The sequence below is a fragment of the Thermochaetoides thermophila genome, assembly GCF_000221225.1.
Source record: "Thermochaetoides thermophila DSM 1495 unplaced genomic scaffold scf7180000011816, whole genome shotgun sequence".
NCBI lineage: Eukaryota > Fungi > Ascomycota > Sordariomycetes > Sordariales > Chaetomiaceae > Thermochaetoides > Thermochaetoides thermophila.
In genome coordinates, this window is record NW_006383032.1 from 2210014 (window position 1) to 2228114 (window position 18101).

The 18101-nt window shown below is 54.8% G+C and overlaps 7 protein-coding genes across 7 annotated transcripts; 3 read left to right on the top strand and 4 right to left on the bottom strand.

The window, feature by feature from the left end:
- Positions 1–977: 977 nt before the first annotated feature.
- Positions 978–3014, top strand: CTHT_0026850 (putative rDNA silencing protein; the record flags this gene model as incomplete). Its single annotated transcript, XM_006693080.1, has 1 exon — positions 978–3014. The coding sequence occupies one exon, from the start codon at positions 978–980 to the stop codon at positions 3012–3014; it is 2037 nt and encodes a 678-aa protein (XP_006693143.1).
- Positions 3015–3674: 660 nt separating this feature from the next.
- CTHT_0026860 (monooxygenase-like protein) lies at positions 3675–5342 on the top strand (the record flags this gene model as incomplete). The annotated part of the gene is made up of 3 exons (XM_006693081.1): positions 3675–3838; positions 3919–4344; positions 4427–5342. 3 exons carry the CDS (start codon positions 3675–3677, stop codon positions 5340–5342), a joined length of 1506 nt encoding a protein of 501 aa, XP_006693144.1.
- Positions 5343–6363: 1021 nt separating this feature from the next.
- CTHT_0026870 (uncharacterized protein) lies at positions 6364–7446 on the top strand (the record flags this gene model as incomplete). Its single annotated transcript, XM_006693082.1, has 1 exon — positions 6364–7446. One exon carries the CDS (start codon positions 6364–6366, stop codon positions 7444–7446), a length of 1083 nt encoding a protein of 360 aa, XP_006693145.1.
- Positions 7447–8210: 764 nt separating this feature from the next.
- On the bottom strand, positions 8211–8890 carry CTHT_0026880 (uncharacterized protein; the record flags this gene model as incomplete). Its single annotated transcript, XM_006693083.1, has 2 exons — positions 8211–8406; positions 8526–8890. The coding sequence occupies 2 exons, from the start codon at positions 8888–8890 to the stop codon at positions 8211–8213; spliced, it is 561 nt and encodes a 186-aa protein (XP_006693146.1).
- Positions 8891–10873: 1983 nt separating this feature from the next.
- CTHT_0026890 (uncharacterized protein) lies at positions 10874–12241 on the bottom strand (the record flags this gene model as incomplete). The annotated part of the gene is made up of 6 exons (XM_006693084.1): positions 10874–10948; positions 11001–11108; positions 11335–11494; positions 11576–11730; positions 12021–12158; positions 12227–12241. The coding sequence occupies 6 exons, from the start codon at positions 12239–12241 to the stop codon at positions 10874–10876; spliced, it is 651 nt and encodes a 216-aa protein (XP_006693147.1).
- A 395-nt stretch (positions 12242–12636) lies between these two features.
- On the bottom strand, positions 12637–14550 carry CTHT_0026900 (uncharacterized protein; the record flags this gene model as incomplete). Its single annotated transcript, XM_006693085.1, has 1 exon — positions 12637–14550. One exon carries the CDS (start codon positions 14548–14550, stop codon positions 12637–12639), a length of 1914 nt encoding a protein of 637 aa, XP_006693148.1.
- Positions 14551–15988: 1438 nt separating this feature from the next.
- Positions 15989–17215, bottom strand: CTHT_0026910 (putative universal stress protein; the record flags this gene model as incomplete). The annotated part of the gene is made up of 3 exons (XM_006693086.1): positions 15989–16592; positions 16665–16732; positions 16799–17215. 3 exons carry the CDS (start codon positions 17213–17215, stop codon positions 15989–15991), a joined length of 1089 nt encoding a protein of 362 aa, XP_006693149.1.
- Between the last annotated feature and the right edge of the window lie 886 nt (positions 17216–18101).

Sequence of the window (18101 nt, forward strand, 5' to 3'; positions counted from 1 at the left end):
TTGACCTAATCATATAAACTACGAATTGGGTTGCCCAAGGCCAGATAATCAATTGTGAAATCCTCAAGACTCCAACTTGTTACCTGGTTGCATCCAGAGGTTGTTATCTGTCCCAACACGAAGGGTCCATCATCCAGTTGTTGCCGTAGTTTGTGGATCTGCCGCTGCGTCCGCTGCCTGGCGGGGTGCCAAGCTCAGCTGAAAAAAGCCGAGGTAGCATCAGCCCGGAGCTGTTAGTGAACTGTTTTCCAATTACTCTATATCCGTACGTGGCTGCTGGCTACTTTCTTAACAGAGGATACATGAGCTACGCTTTCTTGGCTCGGCGCTAACGGCTTGGCTCAACAGGCAGACTCCACCGAGCTGTCGCCAGTGGGGTTCCAGCGCAGCGGCATTGCTGTCTCCTAGCAGCTGCAGAGCACTCGACATCGAGGCAGCCAGTCAACCAACAGATACGGTTGGGGGTGGATTCTCGACAGGTGTAATCTGCAAGGCCTGGTCCCGGTCCTTTCTTCAACCAATTCATTCAAAGGAGGACCATAACGTCGTCAGGTCCCTTCCATGACTTTCACTTTCAACAGCAACGGCCATACGAATGTGAAGTGGACGTGTGGGGCACGTTGATGAACTCGAGAGCGAGAGCGAGAGAGAGAGAGAGAGAGAGAGAGAAGAGAGATAGAGATAGAGAGAGAAGGCGGGAAACCAAGATCCAAAAGCGGTAACAGACAATCGGTGTGAATGCAACACGACTTTCTTAACCTTCAACTTGTCACAGCACATTAGTTAAGCGTCACCCTTCATCATAAGGAAAGACAAATCGCACGAGGAGTCTCTGAAGAGCCCTGTAACCAGCATCGCATTCATTCTGATCCGGCTCGCTAGCGTGAGAGTCGCCGAATTACCTAAACAAAACTCGCCGCCTACCTTTGTCCTGCTCTCCGTCCTTGAAAGCTATCCCTCCTCTATCCTCCCATCATATGCCACCAAATCCCCTCTCTTCGTCTAGTCCTCCCTCCAATGCGACCAATCCCGCCATCTCGGCCGCTCTGCAAGGTGCTACCCTTGCCTTTCAGAACCGCCAGAGGCCTACATCGTGGGCACCGATCTCGACTTCTCCAATCACTGTTGTTGCTCCCAATGCTTCCGTCACCCCTGTTCCCGTGAAGCCAATCGCAGGGCAAAAGCTGGCACAGAAGCCTAAGCCCGCAGGAGTGGCGGGAACGACTCCTGGAGCAGCCGTTGAGAGAACTGGAAGTGGGAAGAAGAATGCCCTGGATGGCTCTGCTCTGTTAGCCGCAACCCAGGCAGTGCATACGTCCTCTGCGTCACAATCTGTAGCTCTGCCCACCAGGCCGAACTCCTGTGCAGGATGGAGCGCCCTGGCCACAGGTGATGTCGGGCCACATGTGCCCGAGAGGAGTAGCGATGTCGTGAAAGCTCAGGACGGATCTGATTCCGTCAGGAGTCCTGGTGCGTCTGTCTCCAGAATCAGCGGTCCTGATGGCGTTAAGCAGTCAGCATTGCTCGCTGCGACCTTGGCTGTAAGCAGGTCGCCGTCACCTGTCCGTGCCACCAGTCCTCAGCCCAGTGTGCCCAGCAGCATAACGGCGGCGTTTTCAACGAGGGGGCAGGACGGTGACAGCGTCGCATCAACTATGGGAGCAATGGATGCTGCTGTGGGTGATTGCATTGCAGACAGAACTGCGCTCGATACGACTTCCATCTTGCCTACGACTACGCTGGTGTCATTGTTTGAGGTCAAGCAAAACAGCACGCTACCTGCAAATATAAGCCAATCTCCCTCAACAGATACACGTAACTCGACCAAGCTGAAGCTTGTGAATACGCCACGGATCCCACCTCCTGTTCCGCGAACATCAAGGACATCCACAATGCTGCCGGAAGAAGTTGGTTGCCAAGCCAAGGTAACCTCTGAGGACAACTTCCCACATGCTTTCAATCTCGCTGTTGGGGACAGCGAAGACGGTCCCAACGAAAACATCCTAGATCTGGACGCCTCACTGTCTCCCCCAATGGCGGCTGCAAGGCTCAACGACTCCCAGCGTCCGGCTGCCGGAGTTGTCCAGAACCCCCCATATCTGGTGTCTTCCCCAACCCAAGCAGTCCCCGAGCAAGCTCAAGAACCCTCGGCAGAAAGAGTCCCGCGTCCAGCGCGGTTGGAAACCCGCGAGCTCATATCCAAGGCGAGACCCACCCAGCTGTTCCCGGCGTCCACTGGCGGTCCCTTCAGGCAGACACTTCATACCATTGACCATCATCACCTTCCACTCCGCCCTCAACGTACCGCCGACAGTCTGCGGGCCGAGACGACAGGTGGCAGCCGGTCTCCCAACCGCCAGCAGCTGCAACGCACTGGCCTGCTTCCGACACTTCGCAGGCCAGAGTGCTCGGACTCCTCCGATGAGGATTCGCGCCTGCGCCGTGCCCGGGACCGGCTAACACGCAGCAATCGCCGCCACGCACATCACGAGGGATCGCGGCGACGCTGGCAAGACGAGATCACTCCTGAGCAGCGCCGTCGCTACGAGGCGGTCTGGGCAAGCAACCGCGGATACTTCCTGCGGAAGGGGTGGGCGTTCCAACACATAGACAACATACCCCCCGATCTTGTCGCGCGTGTTCTTGCTCAGGAAGAGGACGACGAGGACACTGCGCAGAATGGCGCGCCACATACAAGACTCTGGGGCGCTAATCGGGTTACGGCCCGAGAGGAGGCGATCACACAAGCTCAGATTGAGGCTAGTCGGGCGCCCGAAGGCACCTTGGAATCGCAGATGGTTGCCAATGTCGTCGTCCGTGAGCTGTGGAACCGATCGCAGCTGCCTAGGGAAGAGCTTGCTGAAGTGTGGGACCTCGTGGATCGCAGCCGGAGCGGCGCTTTGGCGAGGGATGAGTTTGTTGTGGGCATGTGGCTGATTGACCAGCGGTTGAGGGGCAGAAAAATCCCGGCGAGGGTGAGCGACAGTGTGTGGGACAGCGCGAGGAGACTCTGATGGCTCGGCGCAATGGACGGGCCAACAAGCATGGAATCTCTATCTTCAGAGGATGTACAGTCTTTTTGACCTGACAATCCGGGTGGGCCCCGGTTGGATTGAAAGGGCTGGAATCTGACTGATGATGCTCGGGTATGCCGGAATTACGCGGTCCTTGGTTCAATCATACCTTGGAGGAGGATTTCATGTGTAGGTTTTCTGATCTAACTCCTGCCTATGTTTAGTTAGAAGGATCATCATGACAGTATAATCTGCCCATGAAAGGATCATGCTGCTTAATGCTGCGTAGGATTGGCTGCAAACGTTCTCAATGTCTGGTCCCGATGCAAGCACAAGTTCCATCCATACAATCGCCAACCGCTTGGTTTAAGTAAGCCAACAAGCAGGTCAACATAATGCGACTGGTTTCTCCGACGAGCTGAATGGCGCAGCCACGATGCAAATTGCTTGCCTGCACTATCGCTGTCAGCATGCAGCTCAACCCCTTGCAGCCGTTTCTTTTTAAAAAAGACGACGAACCCCCAGTTGAAAAACTCAGGCTCGCTGCTGGTAGGGTATTGACTGTTAGTGCCATCAGTACGAGGATAAAACAGCCCCTTCGATAAACTTTGATCAGTAATAGGGATGGATCCCGCGCTGTCGCCTTCACAAGCGCAATGGATGCTCACGATCGTGGTCGCCATTCCCCTGGCCGTTCTGGTCAGGCATCTAATCTCCCCGGCCTATGACCCACGGGAGCCGCCCGTGATCAAGCCCAAGATCCCGTTGATCGGGCATATTATCTCCATTGCGACCGAGGCTTCTGGGTACTATCAGCGGTTGTTGTACGTGCCATTTGGCTCAGAACTATATCTGGCTCCAGGGTGTTTAGCAGCACACACTGACCGCGGTGCGATCATGACAGCAAGAAATACCGGCTACCCATTTGCACACTCCCCGTGCTCAACTACAAGATCTACGTGATCAACTCGCCTGCCCTCATCGCAGCCGCCCAGCGCAGCAAGACCCTCTCGTTCGAAGTGTTCATCCGGCATTTCTTCATTAATGTGATAGGTGTGCCCCAGCGAGAGAGCGCCAAGTTTGCCGACCCGAAGTGGTTGGCTACCGTATCGAAGCCGCTAGCGGCCGGGCTCTCGGGTGAGTCCCTGAGAGAGATCGCAGCTGTAGGGCTAGGGGGTATTGCGAGGGAGTTGAATGCTGTGACGGGGGAGAAAGGGGTCAGGATTGGGGATGTGGAGGGGTGGTTGACGGATATGCTTTCGAGAGTTATTATGCGGGCACTGTATGGGGAGAAGAATCCCCTGAGTGTGGAGGTGCATCGTAGCATCTGGTACGTACGGGATAGCTCATGTCCTGAAAGAGAGGGGGAGATCAACCTGCTGACGAGACACTTTTTTTTTTTAAAAAAAAAGGGAGTTCGATAAGAAGATCTTCCTCATTGCTCTGGGTCTTGCGCCAAAGCTCTTTGCCCGAAAGGCGCTCGCTGCTCGCGATGAGATCCAAAAAGTGCTGGCACCCTTCTACCTCAACCGGCTCGACGAGGGCGAAGATGTCTCAGCGTATGTCAGGAACCGCGCAGCGACCAAGCGTGCGACTGGCACACCCTCCGAGGACCTAGCCGCAACCGAGTTCGATGTTGCCTGGGCCTCCGTAACCAACACAACGCCAACGATGATCTGGACCTTTGTCAGCATTTTCTCCCGTCCAGACGTCGTTGAACGCATCCGCACCGAAGTCCTCTCTGTGACCACGATCGACAACAACACCGCCACGATCGACTACTCCCGGCTTCAGGAACAACCATTCCTCAACGCCTGCTGGCAGGAAATCCTTCGGCTGTACAACGACGGCCAGGGCACCCGGTTCGTGATCGAAGATACAGTGTTGCGCGACGCCGACGGACAAGAGTATCTCCTGAAGAAGGGCGCAGTGGCGCTTTGGACGGTCGGCGTGTCACACCTGAACGACGACATCTGGGGCGCCGATGCGCACGAGTTTCGGCCCGAGCGGTGGCTGGGATTGTCGCCGGCCGAGGAGAAGAAGCAGAAGGGCGCGATGTTCCCCTTTGGAGGGGGCAAGCATTTGTGTCCGGGAAGGATGTTTGCCGCTATTGAGATTATCGGCTTTGTAGGTGCCGTTGCCCTGGCCTTTGAGGTCGAAGACGTTACCGTCCCGGAGATGTTGACCCCATATCCTGGGGCGGGCGTGAGGAGGTGGAAATGGGGGCCAGGAGGGCCGGGCGAGGTAAGGCTAAGGAGGAGGAAGGGTTGGGAGACGATGGAGATCAAGTTCTCGACTGAGGGGGGAATTTGGGACAATTCTAAGTGATAAGTCTTGGATACATGGTATTTTTAAGGTGTTATAATCTACGCAATGAAAACGTGAATAATTTACAGGGGATGACTTGCTTCCATTTCGAAGCCTTGTGGTGATGGATTCTTTACTGGTTGGGAGAATGACGAATCGTTGATGATGATGATGACGATGATGGGAAGGAGGGGGAGATCATGGATGCCACAAATAACCCCAACCCAACCCAGCCGCTGCTGCAACCCCACACTGCTCTGCACTTTCCATTCACTGCCGCCCCGCGGACCGAGGTACACAGTAAGGCGGCGCCGAGCGTCTTGGCGCTTCGTAGAAAGCCGCACCCCGGAATGTGAACTCGGCCCAGCAGCAGCGACTGTAAGAGTGAAGTAAAACGTTTCCAGGTTCCACAGCACACCTAGGACGGGCACAGAGTGGAGTCAGGGCTTTTGGGAGTGCCGCGTGTCCGTCGCCGGTGGCTCGCAGGCCTTAGACATCAGTCGAGAAAGGTCCCCGGGTCCCCAATCCCCAGGACCTAGGCGTAAGATTTGATGCGGAGGATCGCCTGCGCTAGCCGTTCAGCCGTTTCCTCTGGGGCATCGCTTTGGCTCGATTTTGCTTGTCTTAGCATGCCACGCTGGACGCGCCTTTTTTACATTACCGGGTGTATAATTCCAGGCCCCGTCCGCATTCCAAGACCCGAGGAACCCAGCACCTAGGTACCTAGCACCCAACAGCAGAGAGAGCGAAGAGGGAAGACGACAACAAAAAAAAAAAATAAAAAAAATAAACAGCCATCCCCCCAGCTCGCCGGCCCCGCTCGATTTTCCCGCCAATCATCCCCCCCATATACACACATCCATCCCATCCCATCCCATCCACCCAAACGCCGATCGCCGACAAGCCACTCTGACTGACGAGTGACAACGCCATCGACTCCCGTCTCTGTTCGAGCATATTGTATATCCGACCACACCGCACCAGTGACACCACCGACCTTGTCAATAGACAGATACTTAGTTATCCTCTACACATACACATCATGACCAACGCAGCAGCGACGTCAGCCCCCGAGACGGCCCAGCTTGCAGCTGATGCGGCCCCAGCCCCAGCCCCAGCCGAGGTTCCCTCGACAACCACCGAGAAACCGCAACAGCAGCAGCAGCAGCAGCAGCAGCAGCAGCAGCAGCAGCAGCAGCAGCAGCAGTCCTCTTCTTCTTCCAGCGCGCTGACCCCGTCGTCAACATCCAAGAAACAGTCCGTCCCGCTCTCGGCCCTCATCAAGTCTCTGCCCAGCAATTTCGACAGCTTCCTCGCTCGCCTGGACAAATGCCTCTCGACGCCCGCTGGCATCGACACAGTAATGCTCTTCCTCTGCTACACCTCAAAATTTGCCTCGGCAGCCCTCGATAAGCTGTCGCAGTCAGCCCTGCGGCGGTCGGCGCGCGAGTGGATCGCTCTGGTGGCGGCCTTGCCGCGGGGCACGACTGTTGTTTTCTCCTCCCCTGCCTCGGCCGTCGGCGTGGGCAAGGGTGCCGCGGGCGGGTCGACTGCCCTGGCTACCCGTGCTCTGACCCTGTCCAAGTGCCTGGCCAACCTGTCGTCGATGCTGAGCGAGGCACGCATGATCTTGCGCCTGTGGGCGCTGATCGGCATGTATTTCTGGGCCAAGGGGCTGGTTAAGAAGGCTCTTTGCTCGTCCTCCTCCGAGAAGAACGACGAGCCCAAGCCCAGCAAGGCCGCCACCCTCCTCGAATCCCTGCGCCTGATCCTCTGCGTAGCCTTTCAGGCTCTCGAGAACGCCGCCTACCTGGGCCAGCGTGGTATCCTGCCCATGAGACCGCCGCAGGTTGGCAAGGCCTACATCTGGAGCGCACGGTTGTGGGGTGCTTACGTGGGCATCGAGCTGGGCCGCCTGGCCGCCGAGCGGCTTGGCCCGAACGCGCCCAAGACGGCCGAGGCCCGCTCTCGCTGGGCGAAGAACACGGCGCGCCAGCTGGCGTGGGCGCCGCTCACCGTGCACTGGGGCAGCGAGAAGCCGCTGGTGAGTGAGTTGACGGTTGGCTTATTGGCGAGCATCCCGGGCATTATTCAGCTCAGGGATCTGTGGGCTTCTACGGCTTAGAGGAGTGATGTGATGCTTGAATATGGATAAGGTTCCATATAGGATAATAGGGAAGAAGAGGCCGAAGGTCATGGTGAGAAGGAGGGTTTGGAAGAAAGTTTCTCAATGTCAGGGTTCTCTTATTCAGCGGTGGTTCTAGTCATTATCGCATGTCAATGATATTATATACGTCGTTTGTTTACCTGGAGGTCTTTTTTTATTATTTTTTTTAAATAAGCCTTATGTCCTCGTCCACCATGGCATGTGCTAGAGCGGGCAGTGAGAACTCAGAATAGCAACTCAGGAGCATAACAGAGTGGTATCATTATCCTCATTACGAATCCGAATCCCCAGAAGCAGAACTTCCTTTCGCCTAGTGGAATCATCACCCATTACCATCCCATCCCTTCTACAGCTTAAATTCCGAACCAAGGGTCAGTCAGAGTTCATTGGATCTAGTTGCCCTTCCCATCCAATATCTTCTCAACCATACGTGGGGTATCATAGCAAATCATCCTAGCCCTCCAGCATGCGAGTGATTAAACTCTGTCTTTCCACAAACATAACCCTCCCTTCCTTCCCTTCCTTTCCCCCCCCCCCGACTCCAACAATTCCAACCTCCTCACAAACCTATTAGCATCCACGCCAGCGATGTGAATATCACCAGAACCCAGCTAGTTAACACTCGGCTCGAGTCGCTTGTGAAGGGAAGGTCAAAGGGACTGCCGCCACCGCCAGAGAGCCGCGTCGGTCTGGCTGTCTCGCTAGTCGTTGACGTGGACGTCTCAGACTCGCTCGTCGACATCGTGGAGCCGGAGGTCTCGACAGAACTCGGAGTTTCTGAGGTCGTAATCGTCGTCGTCGTCGTCGTCGTCGTCGACGACGACGATATAGTCGTAGTGGTTGATGCGGTAGTCCGCGTCACTGTACTCAGCGTTTCCGAAATCACTGGGGCTATAGTGGTCGTCGTTGACGGACGGACTATGGTGATGGTAAGCGTGAGCACCGGCCTACTTGAGATAACAGGCAGGAGGATGCTAGGGGTAATACTGGTAATAGAAGAGATAGGGGTTGGGTTATCGTCTAGGGAAGTCGAGCACGGGGTTTCTTTCGGCTTCGTGGGAAGCGCACCTCTGGGTGTGCACAAGACGCCCAAGATATTCCCCTTCAATACTTGGCCCAGCACGGTTGCCTCGGGGACGTCGACAGTGTTGCAGACCGACTGGATGGTGGCCTGGACGCGAAGCAAGGCCCGAACGCATGTCTGCGAACACGTATTTTCGTTCGCGAAGTCGGAAGTAGTGCAACCTTCGATATTGGCAATGTAGGCCAGGCGGCAAGCGAAGGGCAAACCGGTCAAGTCGATCTCCTGGGCAGACTTGAGAGAGACGGCCAGGGAGGTGGTGGCCATCATGAACAGCGTCCATAGCCACCATAATGACAACGTCCTGCCGTTACCGTCCATCTTAACTTCTGGAAAAGATAGCTAAAGTTGGTTGAGCAGAGCAATCGCACGATAGTTAAGAGGTGCAGTGCCGGAAGACCAGGTTTTGCTGGGCTTTCCAGGTGACACGAACGGTCGACTGGCCTTTGCTCGCTCACTCTTCGAAGCTTTTTTCAGCCTCCACGCTCAAACTCAGAGCAACTCTAACGACTGCGTAGAAATTATTGCTGCTTTGACGTTCTAGTGGATCGACCTTTTCCTGTTGGTGCGGACAAGCGATACGTGATCTGCGTCAGAGAACCACGCTGAAGGCGATCCGATCGAACGGGACGACGGAGAGGGTCGTCCCACCGCGCGACCGACCTGACAGTCAATGCGGCTGAAAGAAGGGAGTGGGTTGGCTGCTATCGCGTGAAGTGATCTTCAATATCTGGAAAGAATGAAAACTGGTTGCCCAGGGAGTAGTGTTATCATCAATCTATGACGGCTTTCAGAATGTTGCTGCGAAGAAAGAGAATCTAAATGATATGGACCGGATTTTTTTTTAAAAAAAAAACAGCAGGCTCAAGAAGTGGGTATCAATGTTCGGTCCTTCTACTGAGACCGAGAGAGTATTGGAAGATTCAAAAGTCGGTCTTGCAGTTGGCCTTGTACCAAGAGGATGGGTTGGTAAACAGACAGGCAACCAGGCAAGCGGTTACGCAAAGCTCCCTCTTTTCGTTGAAAGGAGAGAAGACGGGAGCGGTACACTGCAAACAGGGTCGAGAAAGGCCGACAAACGGAGAATTGAACGAAGCACAGCTTCGAGTAATGGCAGGACAAGGGCCCGAAAAGAAAAAACTGGAAGTACCGTCCAACTTGGGAGTTAGAATTTGGGGAGAAAGAAAGAAAAGATAGTAATAAAGAAGATGCAACATCAACAACAATAGGACATCTAGTCCCTAGGTTGTCATTGATAAGGGTAGCAATAGCAATAGGGCTGGAACCACGGCACTCGCTATAACACCAAATTCGGGCTCTCGACGGTCATCAAGAGGACAAGGAAACAAGCGACGGATCATCCGTGCGTAGGCACAAGTAGACTAGGGCAGTCGAGAGGGTCAGGAAAGTAGGCTTCTGGCTGTTCTCCAGTGACAAACACACTCTGTTCGCAGCGAAGCCGTCACCACATGTTTCCAAGATGCGCACCTTACAGATTCCGCGTTTCAACATCAGGTCAATGGGAACACAAGCGATGGCCGAGACAGGATACTGCGTTTGCCTTATGGTGGCATTTGGGACAAACCATTTCAATCCGTTGGCTGGCATTCTCTCGCTCTCTGGTCACTGATGTTGCAGCAGCCTATTTTGTGTGTGTTTTTTTCTTGGGGGGGGAGGGTAGACACTGGACAGCAACAGCTATAACCCACCACAATGGCGCAGCACAGGGGCAGGGGCTCACTTGAAACGAAACAGCGCTCGCGTTTGAGGAGAGCCCCTGTCCGAGCCCCTGTGTCGCTTTTGATTGGGTTGTTGTGCCACATGGCGCCCCACCACCAGTGAGGTCGCAGCAGCTGCGGCGGGGGGAGGGAGTGTCACTGGTGATTGGGCAAGCGAAACTTGAATCCAACGACGTCACTTTCATCATCAGACTCTCCACGGACGCGACAATAAATCAAACCTCTGTTACCTGTATCAGAATGCTGCTGCTAAATCCATACCTAGCTGGTACCTATGACTAATGGCTATTCCCAATTATTGACCATTTCTTACCATCCGGCCATTGAGTGTTCACTGAATGAAAATGAGCACCTAGTCGTTGTAGTCCGCATCTTGAACCTGCTAAACCTGTGTATTTGATCAAAGCCGATGTGCCCGACAATCTGATCCATCCGATCCCATGAACCCCCGTAACATAAAAGTCCCGACGAAGATATACGAAGATATTGCGTTCTAACCTCTACGGAGACGCAAGTCAGGCGTGTGCTCCTGTGAATCCAGCTCCCTCAAGCAATTAGCAATGCCCTAGGGGTGCATGGCCGAGAGTATGAACAGCCACTCCAGGACGACACCGTTGTCATTTTTGCTTTCGTTTTCACTCTTGCTGTTGTTAATGTCGTTACATGTACACCCGCCATAACAGAAGAGATACTCGCCTACGTCCTCGAGCGGTGGCGAAAAGGGTAGCGGCAAGGGCAATGGCGACGGCAAGAATGTCGGCGAACCGGATAGCAAGAACGAGATCAGCGGAAACTGCGAGCTATTGCACAGAGTCATCCCGTGGAGGATGACCTCGTTGGCAGGATCCCATTCATCAAACGTTTGGCAGCCCCGATGGTCCCAGAAAAGGCAAGCTTTCAACCAGGGGAAGGAGGACGTGGTTGAATTGCTGGGCCTCGATTTTGAGCAATGAGGAGAGGATCATTGTGTAAAACGAGGACAAGTTCTCGTTTTGCCTTTGGAGTTTTGGCGGGAGCGACAAGTACCCCGGGGAATGGCGGGATCTCCTCCATGAGGGTTTCGTACTCGAAAGACTCAATTTGAGGAACGGGGCCGGAGCCGACGACGACAGAGCCGATGATAACGGAGAATTGTTCTTGATTGGTGGCAAGGGCAAGGGCTTGACCTTCGGGATCCTGTCCGACTCTTTATTGACAGTTCAGATCGACCGACGGTAACGGCATGTCCGGATGAATGGTTGAAATCCAGAGCATGCCGCTCGAGTACTGGGCGATTTTTCGAGACCTCTTGTCCGGCCTTTTGTCGTCGTCATCGTCCTCATCGCTGTTATCACTGCGGTTGTAGTTGTCCCGATCGTCATTGGGAAAGGGGTCATTGTCGGGAATCCACTTCCGCTTGACTCCTCCCTTGGCCGGCTTGACCTTTTTTTTTTTCAAGGATTTTGCGGCGTTGCTCCATTGTCTTTTTGGACAACTCATCGTGGCTTTCGTGGACTCAGAGTACAGCTTTAATGATGTTGTCATGGGAAGATTGTTGGGTGCGTTCCCGGGAGTGGACTTTGTCGGTCATGGCTTGGTTAAATTCTGCCATGACGTTGTCGAGCCTGCGTGAAAGTCTGTCAGTTTCTCTCTCTCTCCTCCCTCCCTCCCTCTCTCTTCCAAAAAAAAAATGTACTGCTTCGATTCAAACTTTGGGTGCCTTCCTCAGTTACCACGGCGGAGCCCTGCAGCAGGAGGTCTAGGCCAGTGAGCAGGGCCCAGCGGCAGACATCATAGTGGGCACCGCGGTCGTTGGAGCGCAACTCCAGACAGCCACAGGGCGAAGGGGTGCTAAGCAGGTCTTTTCGTGCCTGTTTGTTAACACATAAACACGTGGTTGTTGGTTTGACATTTTCTGCTAAATAACAGAGCAACGAACGTGATAGACACGCATGTGAAGTCAACAATAGCAAAAATTGATGCAGCTCATTTATTCATGAAGCGTTTATCGACAGACTATGTACGTATTGCGTTGCGTAGGTGTCGGATTGGATGAAAGTCTAGGGGGTATCTCATGGGCAAGCGGGCTAACTACATGATCAACTGCTTGCCCCTTTTAAACCAGAACCTTAATCCCAGTGTCGTAGAGATAGAACGTATTACAATAACATAGGAAAACAATGTACAGCATATGAGCTTGACCACGAGGCCACCATGCTTTCAAGCAGCCAGCAAACTCAAGCAAATCATCACATGTGTCGAATGCAAAACCAATCCCGGAGCTCGAAATCACCAAAATACCCCCAAAACCCCGTTGTCCCAAGCCTCGTGGGAAAAAAAAAATAAATATCACGACCTCTTCTGCCCGATGCCCATCTCTTCCCCAGCAAACTCATCCCACTCGTCCCACAACAATGATGATGTCGCCGATCCGCGCGTGAACTTCCTCCCTAACCATATCCCCGCCAGCGTGGTCGCGCTGGCCAGCAAGAACCACGCTTCGAACCACCGGTCTACAAATGCCGGCTGAAGTGGGCTGGACAGCGCGTCGCTTACAGAGCGACCGACTTCGTGCGGTAAACTGCTGCGCAGCAGTAGCGCTGAGCTTATGACATAGGTTGCTGCGACCTGTGCGACTAGTAAGGGGAGATTTGCCTGAGCTTGGTAGAGGAGTCCCGGTGCCCACTTGGCAAAGAGTCGGAAGGTTTGGACCACAGAGTTGGCGCTGGCGGCGAGGATCACGCCTGACAAGAGGAAGGAGATTGTTCGCGCCCACGCGAGTTGGTCCAGTTTTGGGTCCCAGTGACGGGCAAGCAAGCCAAGAAAGCGGTTGATGGGGTCAGAAGAGGAGAACGCCGCAGCAGGGTAGTAAGCGCGCTTGAGGGTTGTGAGGAGGGTCGCAAGGATACGATAGACGCAGTAACTGGCGAAGGCGTACTGTGGGATGGCGAGCAGTCGGCCGAGAGGGGTACCATCGCGAGCGTGGGCGGCTTGTTGGGACTTGAGAATCGCGAGAGAAGCGGCAAGGTTGGATTCCATGGCTTCAAGGCCCGAGATCTCCATTTGGAGGGCACGGATTTCGGCTGCTTCGCCACTGCCGACCATGTTCTTGAGCGACCCGACGACCTTGCCCATGAATCCGCTAGAACCATTGGGTGTTTCGCCGTGCGCTGCACCTCCCCCAAAGGCGTCGGCCTTCCTCTGCAGCGATCGTAGACGGTGCTTCTTCGTCATCAGCAACTCGCTTGTAGCGTCCAAACCAGCCTGCTTTCTCGCGATATCAGCATCGGTGACCGGCCGTTTGCGATACGCGCGGCTGTCGACGAACGTGTGCCATGGGCTCGAGACACTGGCAAACCCTGATAACAACGCCATCAACGCGATCCCAATGACCCCAATCCTCTCCAAACAACCCCTCGAGAACCCCCCTTCTGCTCTACCAGAAGCACCACCCCTAAACCCTGCCGCCCTTCCAATCGTCATAGCCGACGTATCAACAAACCCCGTCCCCTCCCTAGCGGCGGCACTCGCCGCCCCAACAACTCTCCACAGCTCCTCATCCCCAATATCCCCGACTAAGCCGCCAAACCATCGACTTACTGCCCGTCCAATATACCAAAAAGCGACCAACCACGCCGCGAAAACCCCTCCCAAAGCGATCCACGCCCCCCGCGAAACCAGCCTGCCCCTCCCGTCCCGACCAAACCTCCAACCCCTCGAAGCAAGCACGCTCTGCGCTTCCAGCAACGGCACAACCCCAACCAGCAGCAATAACAATGCCGGGACGGTAAACCGCAACGCAACGCCCCTCGCATGCGGGCCCAACACCGCCCCATCCACATCCAGTACTTCAGCGAGAATCAGCTCGGCCAGCACGGCCGACAGCCCTAGGAGGGAGGAAAACGCTGCGGCGCGCAGTCTTCGCGCAGGCGACTTTGCCGCCAGCTCGGCATGGGCCTGGCGTAAGGAGGGCGGTGCTGATGTGGGCAGGAGATGGCCGTGGCCATCGTCGAGGGCGATGCCGCCGCCCGCGAGTTTGGTTGTCGCATTTTGGCTGTTGAGGGTCGTTGCCAGGTAAGGGAACAAGCGAGAGGATGCGAGTGAGGCGACGATGGTGAAGGTGAGCAGGACAGGGCTAAGAGAAAAAAGGGCAGTAAAGAGAGAGGGGGAGCCGGATGAGGAGCAGGATGTTCCGGGGCCACAGAAGCCAGATGAGGAGGATGCGGACGAGAAGTCCTCGACGTCTGGGTCGAAGTGTGTCATTGCTGAACAAGGTCGTCAAAAACTGGCAAAGAAGTGACCGTAAGCAAAGCAAACGTCGCGGTCGTGGCGGCAGAGAAGCAGTAGGACGTCAGATCGGATGGTCGCAGCACTCTCTTGTGTTCTTCTGGTGAAAGCATTATACACAGCACCAGCCCGGTCGAGCTAAGGTATCCGTACGTAACCAGTAAAGGCAAATCGTCACTTGCACAAGCGAAAGAAAAGCATTGCCATCGATATGAATTCCTGGACAAGCACGGAATGGCGTACAATATTTGTCCTCCTTCCAAGTTCCTTTGCCCGTTGTACGAGTTACGAGGAGAGAATTCCGTGGTTCGACGGTCCAAGACCCCAAAACCAGGGCAGCTCCAGGGTCGGTCAATGGGAGTGGGTTTGGATCGGGCCCTTGATTGGCCCGTGTCCAACTGGACGATGCGTGTTGCACGGTCCAACTTTACTGATGCACTTAGCCCAACCAGGGCCCCTTCTCTCCCCTTCCCCGGCCGGCTCCTGCTGCTGCCCGCTCCAGGCCCAGCCAGGCTGCGCAGGCTGCACCCACCGCGCCGCACAGCAGCTGTGGGGACCGGACGGTGAGTCGACGCGATCACGATCCAACGGGAAGGTGACCCCACGCTCCAGACTCGGACACACCTTTCCCGCGCTAGCGTAAATGTCAAACACATGTGACATGTCTCACCTTCTGAGGCATCTCTGTAGCCTGCAGCAGCCCGCAGCGCTGATCTGGGCCAGCGGCTTTGGTGATCAAAAAGTGCCCTGTCCAATGACATAACTGGCCCAGACCCCACTTCGAAACTCGGTCGCACGCTCATCACCCATTACCAGATGCGCGGCACAACACGGGGGGCCTTGAAACATTGAGACGGAGGACCTGTATCCGGCTATCACCTATACCCGTACATGTTCTGCGCAACAGCCGGTTCACAAAGTTGAGATCTGTATCAAGGTAGTTGTATAATTTTGTTAATTGCAGGTAGGTAGATATTAGTCTACCGGATCCATAAACGGTAAACCATCGCTCGGTACGGATGAAGAGTGCCGGTCAGTCAATCAATGAACACCATACTGTACACTTGCTGACGGAGAGAGAATAACAAGGGAAGGGAAGAGAGACCAAATACATGGAATCTGTTCACCTTGCTTGTTTTCCCCAGCCCCAAACCCATATAATGGTATCCCTGTGGCAAGCAGAACCCCCCGTTCCAAAGCTTTATACCCGGAAGACCAAGTCCACGCAGTACTTTCCTCCTAAGCGCCCTAATAGCTCCCCTTAATGTTAACGAGGAATAAAGTAAATGCCCTTCAAACATACCTCTCCTACTCGAGGGTACTACACGCTGACTCAGCTCAGGTCACGAACAAAGCAGGGTTCCTTCCGGGATGACTCAGTAACGAGTCGCCTCAATGGTGGTGATACATCCAACTAAGACTTTGATGTCGTGGTAGCATCGCCGCTTGTCCGTTCCTGCGAGTCGTCATCGTCGTCATCCTCATCCAGCTGTTGCCGCGACTTGCCCGACTGCAGCAAGGCAGCAGCCTCGCCAACCTCCATATCGTGGAGTCGTTTCTTCTTCTGCTCTTCCTTTTCCTTCTCGCGGGCTGCAGCCTTGCTCCGGCCTCTAGCCAAGAGCTGGTCTCCCGACATAACCTCAAACTCGTCTTCGTCGTCCCCGCTGTCTTCATCTCCACTGTCTGCCACAAGCGGTGCCGGAGGGGGCGAAATCGACGTGGCCCTGGGCGAAGGCTTGGAGGATGCGAGGGGCGACGGCGATGATCTACGGGGCCGACTGGTACTGCGCGGCCGGTATGGCTTGATGGTCGGATCAAATCGCGCAGGGAGCCCTATCGCTGCGGCAACTTGATGCGCCTCCTCGTCCGCAGAAATATTCTTTTCGAATTCGTAAAGGCTGCTCGTCTCGCTGTCTGCCTCGTGCTTGCCCTGGTTGTACGCAAGCATAGCCGCGTAGCTTTGCCGGTTGGGGTCTTGCGCCCGCTTTTCCTTCTTCTTCATCCGTTTTTCGTCGGGTCTAACGACCACGACAGGTATGGGACTGTATTGAAGGCAGTACTTCGAGAATGAGTTCCGTGAATTCACCAACCCCTGGAATCCTCCCAACGACCGTCCTTTAGTTCCAACCACAAGCATCGAAGGGTTGTAAATCAGGAGCTGCCAAAGAAACAGCGTCAGTACTAATTTCTCGAGATGAATTTCTCAGAGAGCCCTGGAACTTACCAGTTGCTGGAAGGTGTCATGCAGTTTGCCGACGGAGTACTCTAGGATGATGCTAATCGCCCTGTTAAGCTCATTCTTGGACTGAATCTGCTCCAAAAGCTTCTTCGCCTCCTCTTGGTAGTTCCTCTCCCCCGGCCGGAATGGGGTCTCAATCACCCTCACACATACTACCTCGTCGCCATCGTCTACCATGTTGGTAAGCAGCCAGACCAGCGCATAATCAGAATAGGCATGCTCGTCCACTCCGATCATGAAGGTGCGTGACCGGCGCGTAGGATGGTAACCCTGGTGTCTTGCTTGAAGAGTAAAAGAGGAGGGATTGTTCTTGGTCGCCTCCCCGACCGGGAGGTTGTCAAAACCGACATGCTGTTCAAATCTGTGCGGTACAACAGGCGGCGGTTCTGTTAGCGTGGTCATGGTTCTGGATTGTTGGGTGTTGAAACTAATTTCAAGAATGCAATTGTACAGAAAACAGTAGAGGATGACGGCAACATGAACAACTGCTGGGGATGGGCAGCACAGATGCTTATGTTGATAAGATAAGGGAGTGGAAGTAAGGGAAGACCACGGGACCCGAGGGAATTTCCCCAATCGTCAGATACCCAGCAATCAGAATAGGCAGATAAACTTTCGTTCCCGAGCTAAGTTAAGTTCACCGGATGAAATGGGAATCGTCGATTTGCAGACGAGATCTTCCCAAATGTGCTGCATCAACCCGGGCAGCGACCCGTCCTCAACAGCACAGCCACCAACGCTCGATCAAGGATAGAGACACTTGTCGCCCCTGTGAGTCTATTGGCGCAAACTTGAGGTGGTGTGTGTGGACTGGAAGCATGACACCTGCTTCACGCCAGATCCTGGAGAGCGGTCCATTAGTCTTATGGGTGGGGGGTTGCGGGGTTGCAAGCTTCCGCAGTGGAGCACCTCGCAGCGACAAAAGGGTCGTTTAGGCCAACTGCCGACTCGGCCGTTCATGCTGAGGATCAAGCCGGCGACTTAGCCGCTATCAACAACCCACTGAGATGCAAATGCTTTCCGGTCCAAGCCCAGGCAGCTTCTAGCATCCGTTTCTCATGGAGCAGGAGGATAAGACAACAAAGCCGTGCCGATAGAGGGTGTTGTGTGTCGATGTGGCGTGACGAGGATCAGGAGACCGAAATACCCGCCTCTGCCACCTGACAGTCTCCATGGAGATGCTTGCGCATGACTGACGGCCAGCAACTCAGTAATGTCACGTCTTCGTTGCGAGACTCTCTGTCTTCCACATTGCACGATTATGACTGGCGCACTCGCTTCCCGGCGG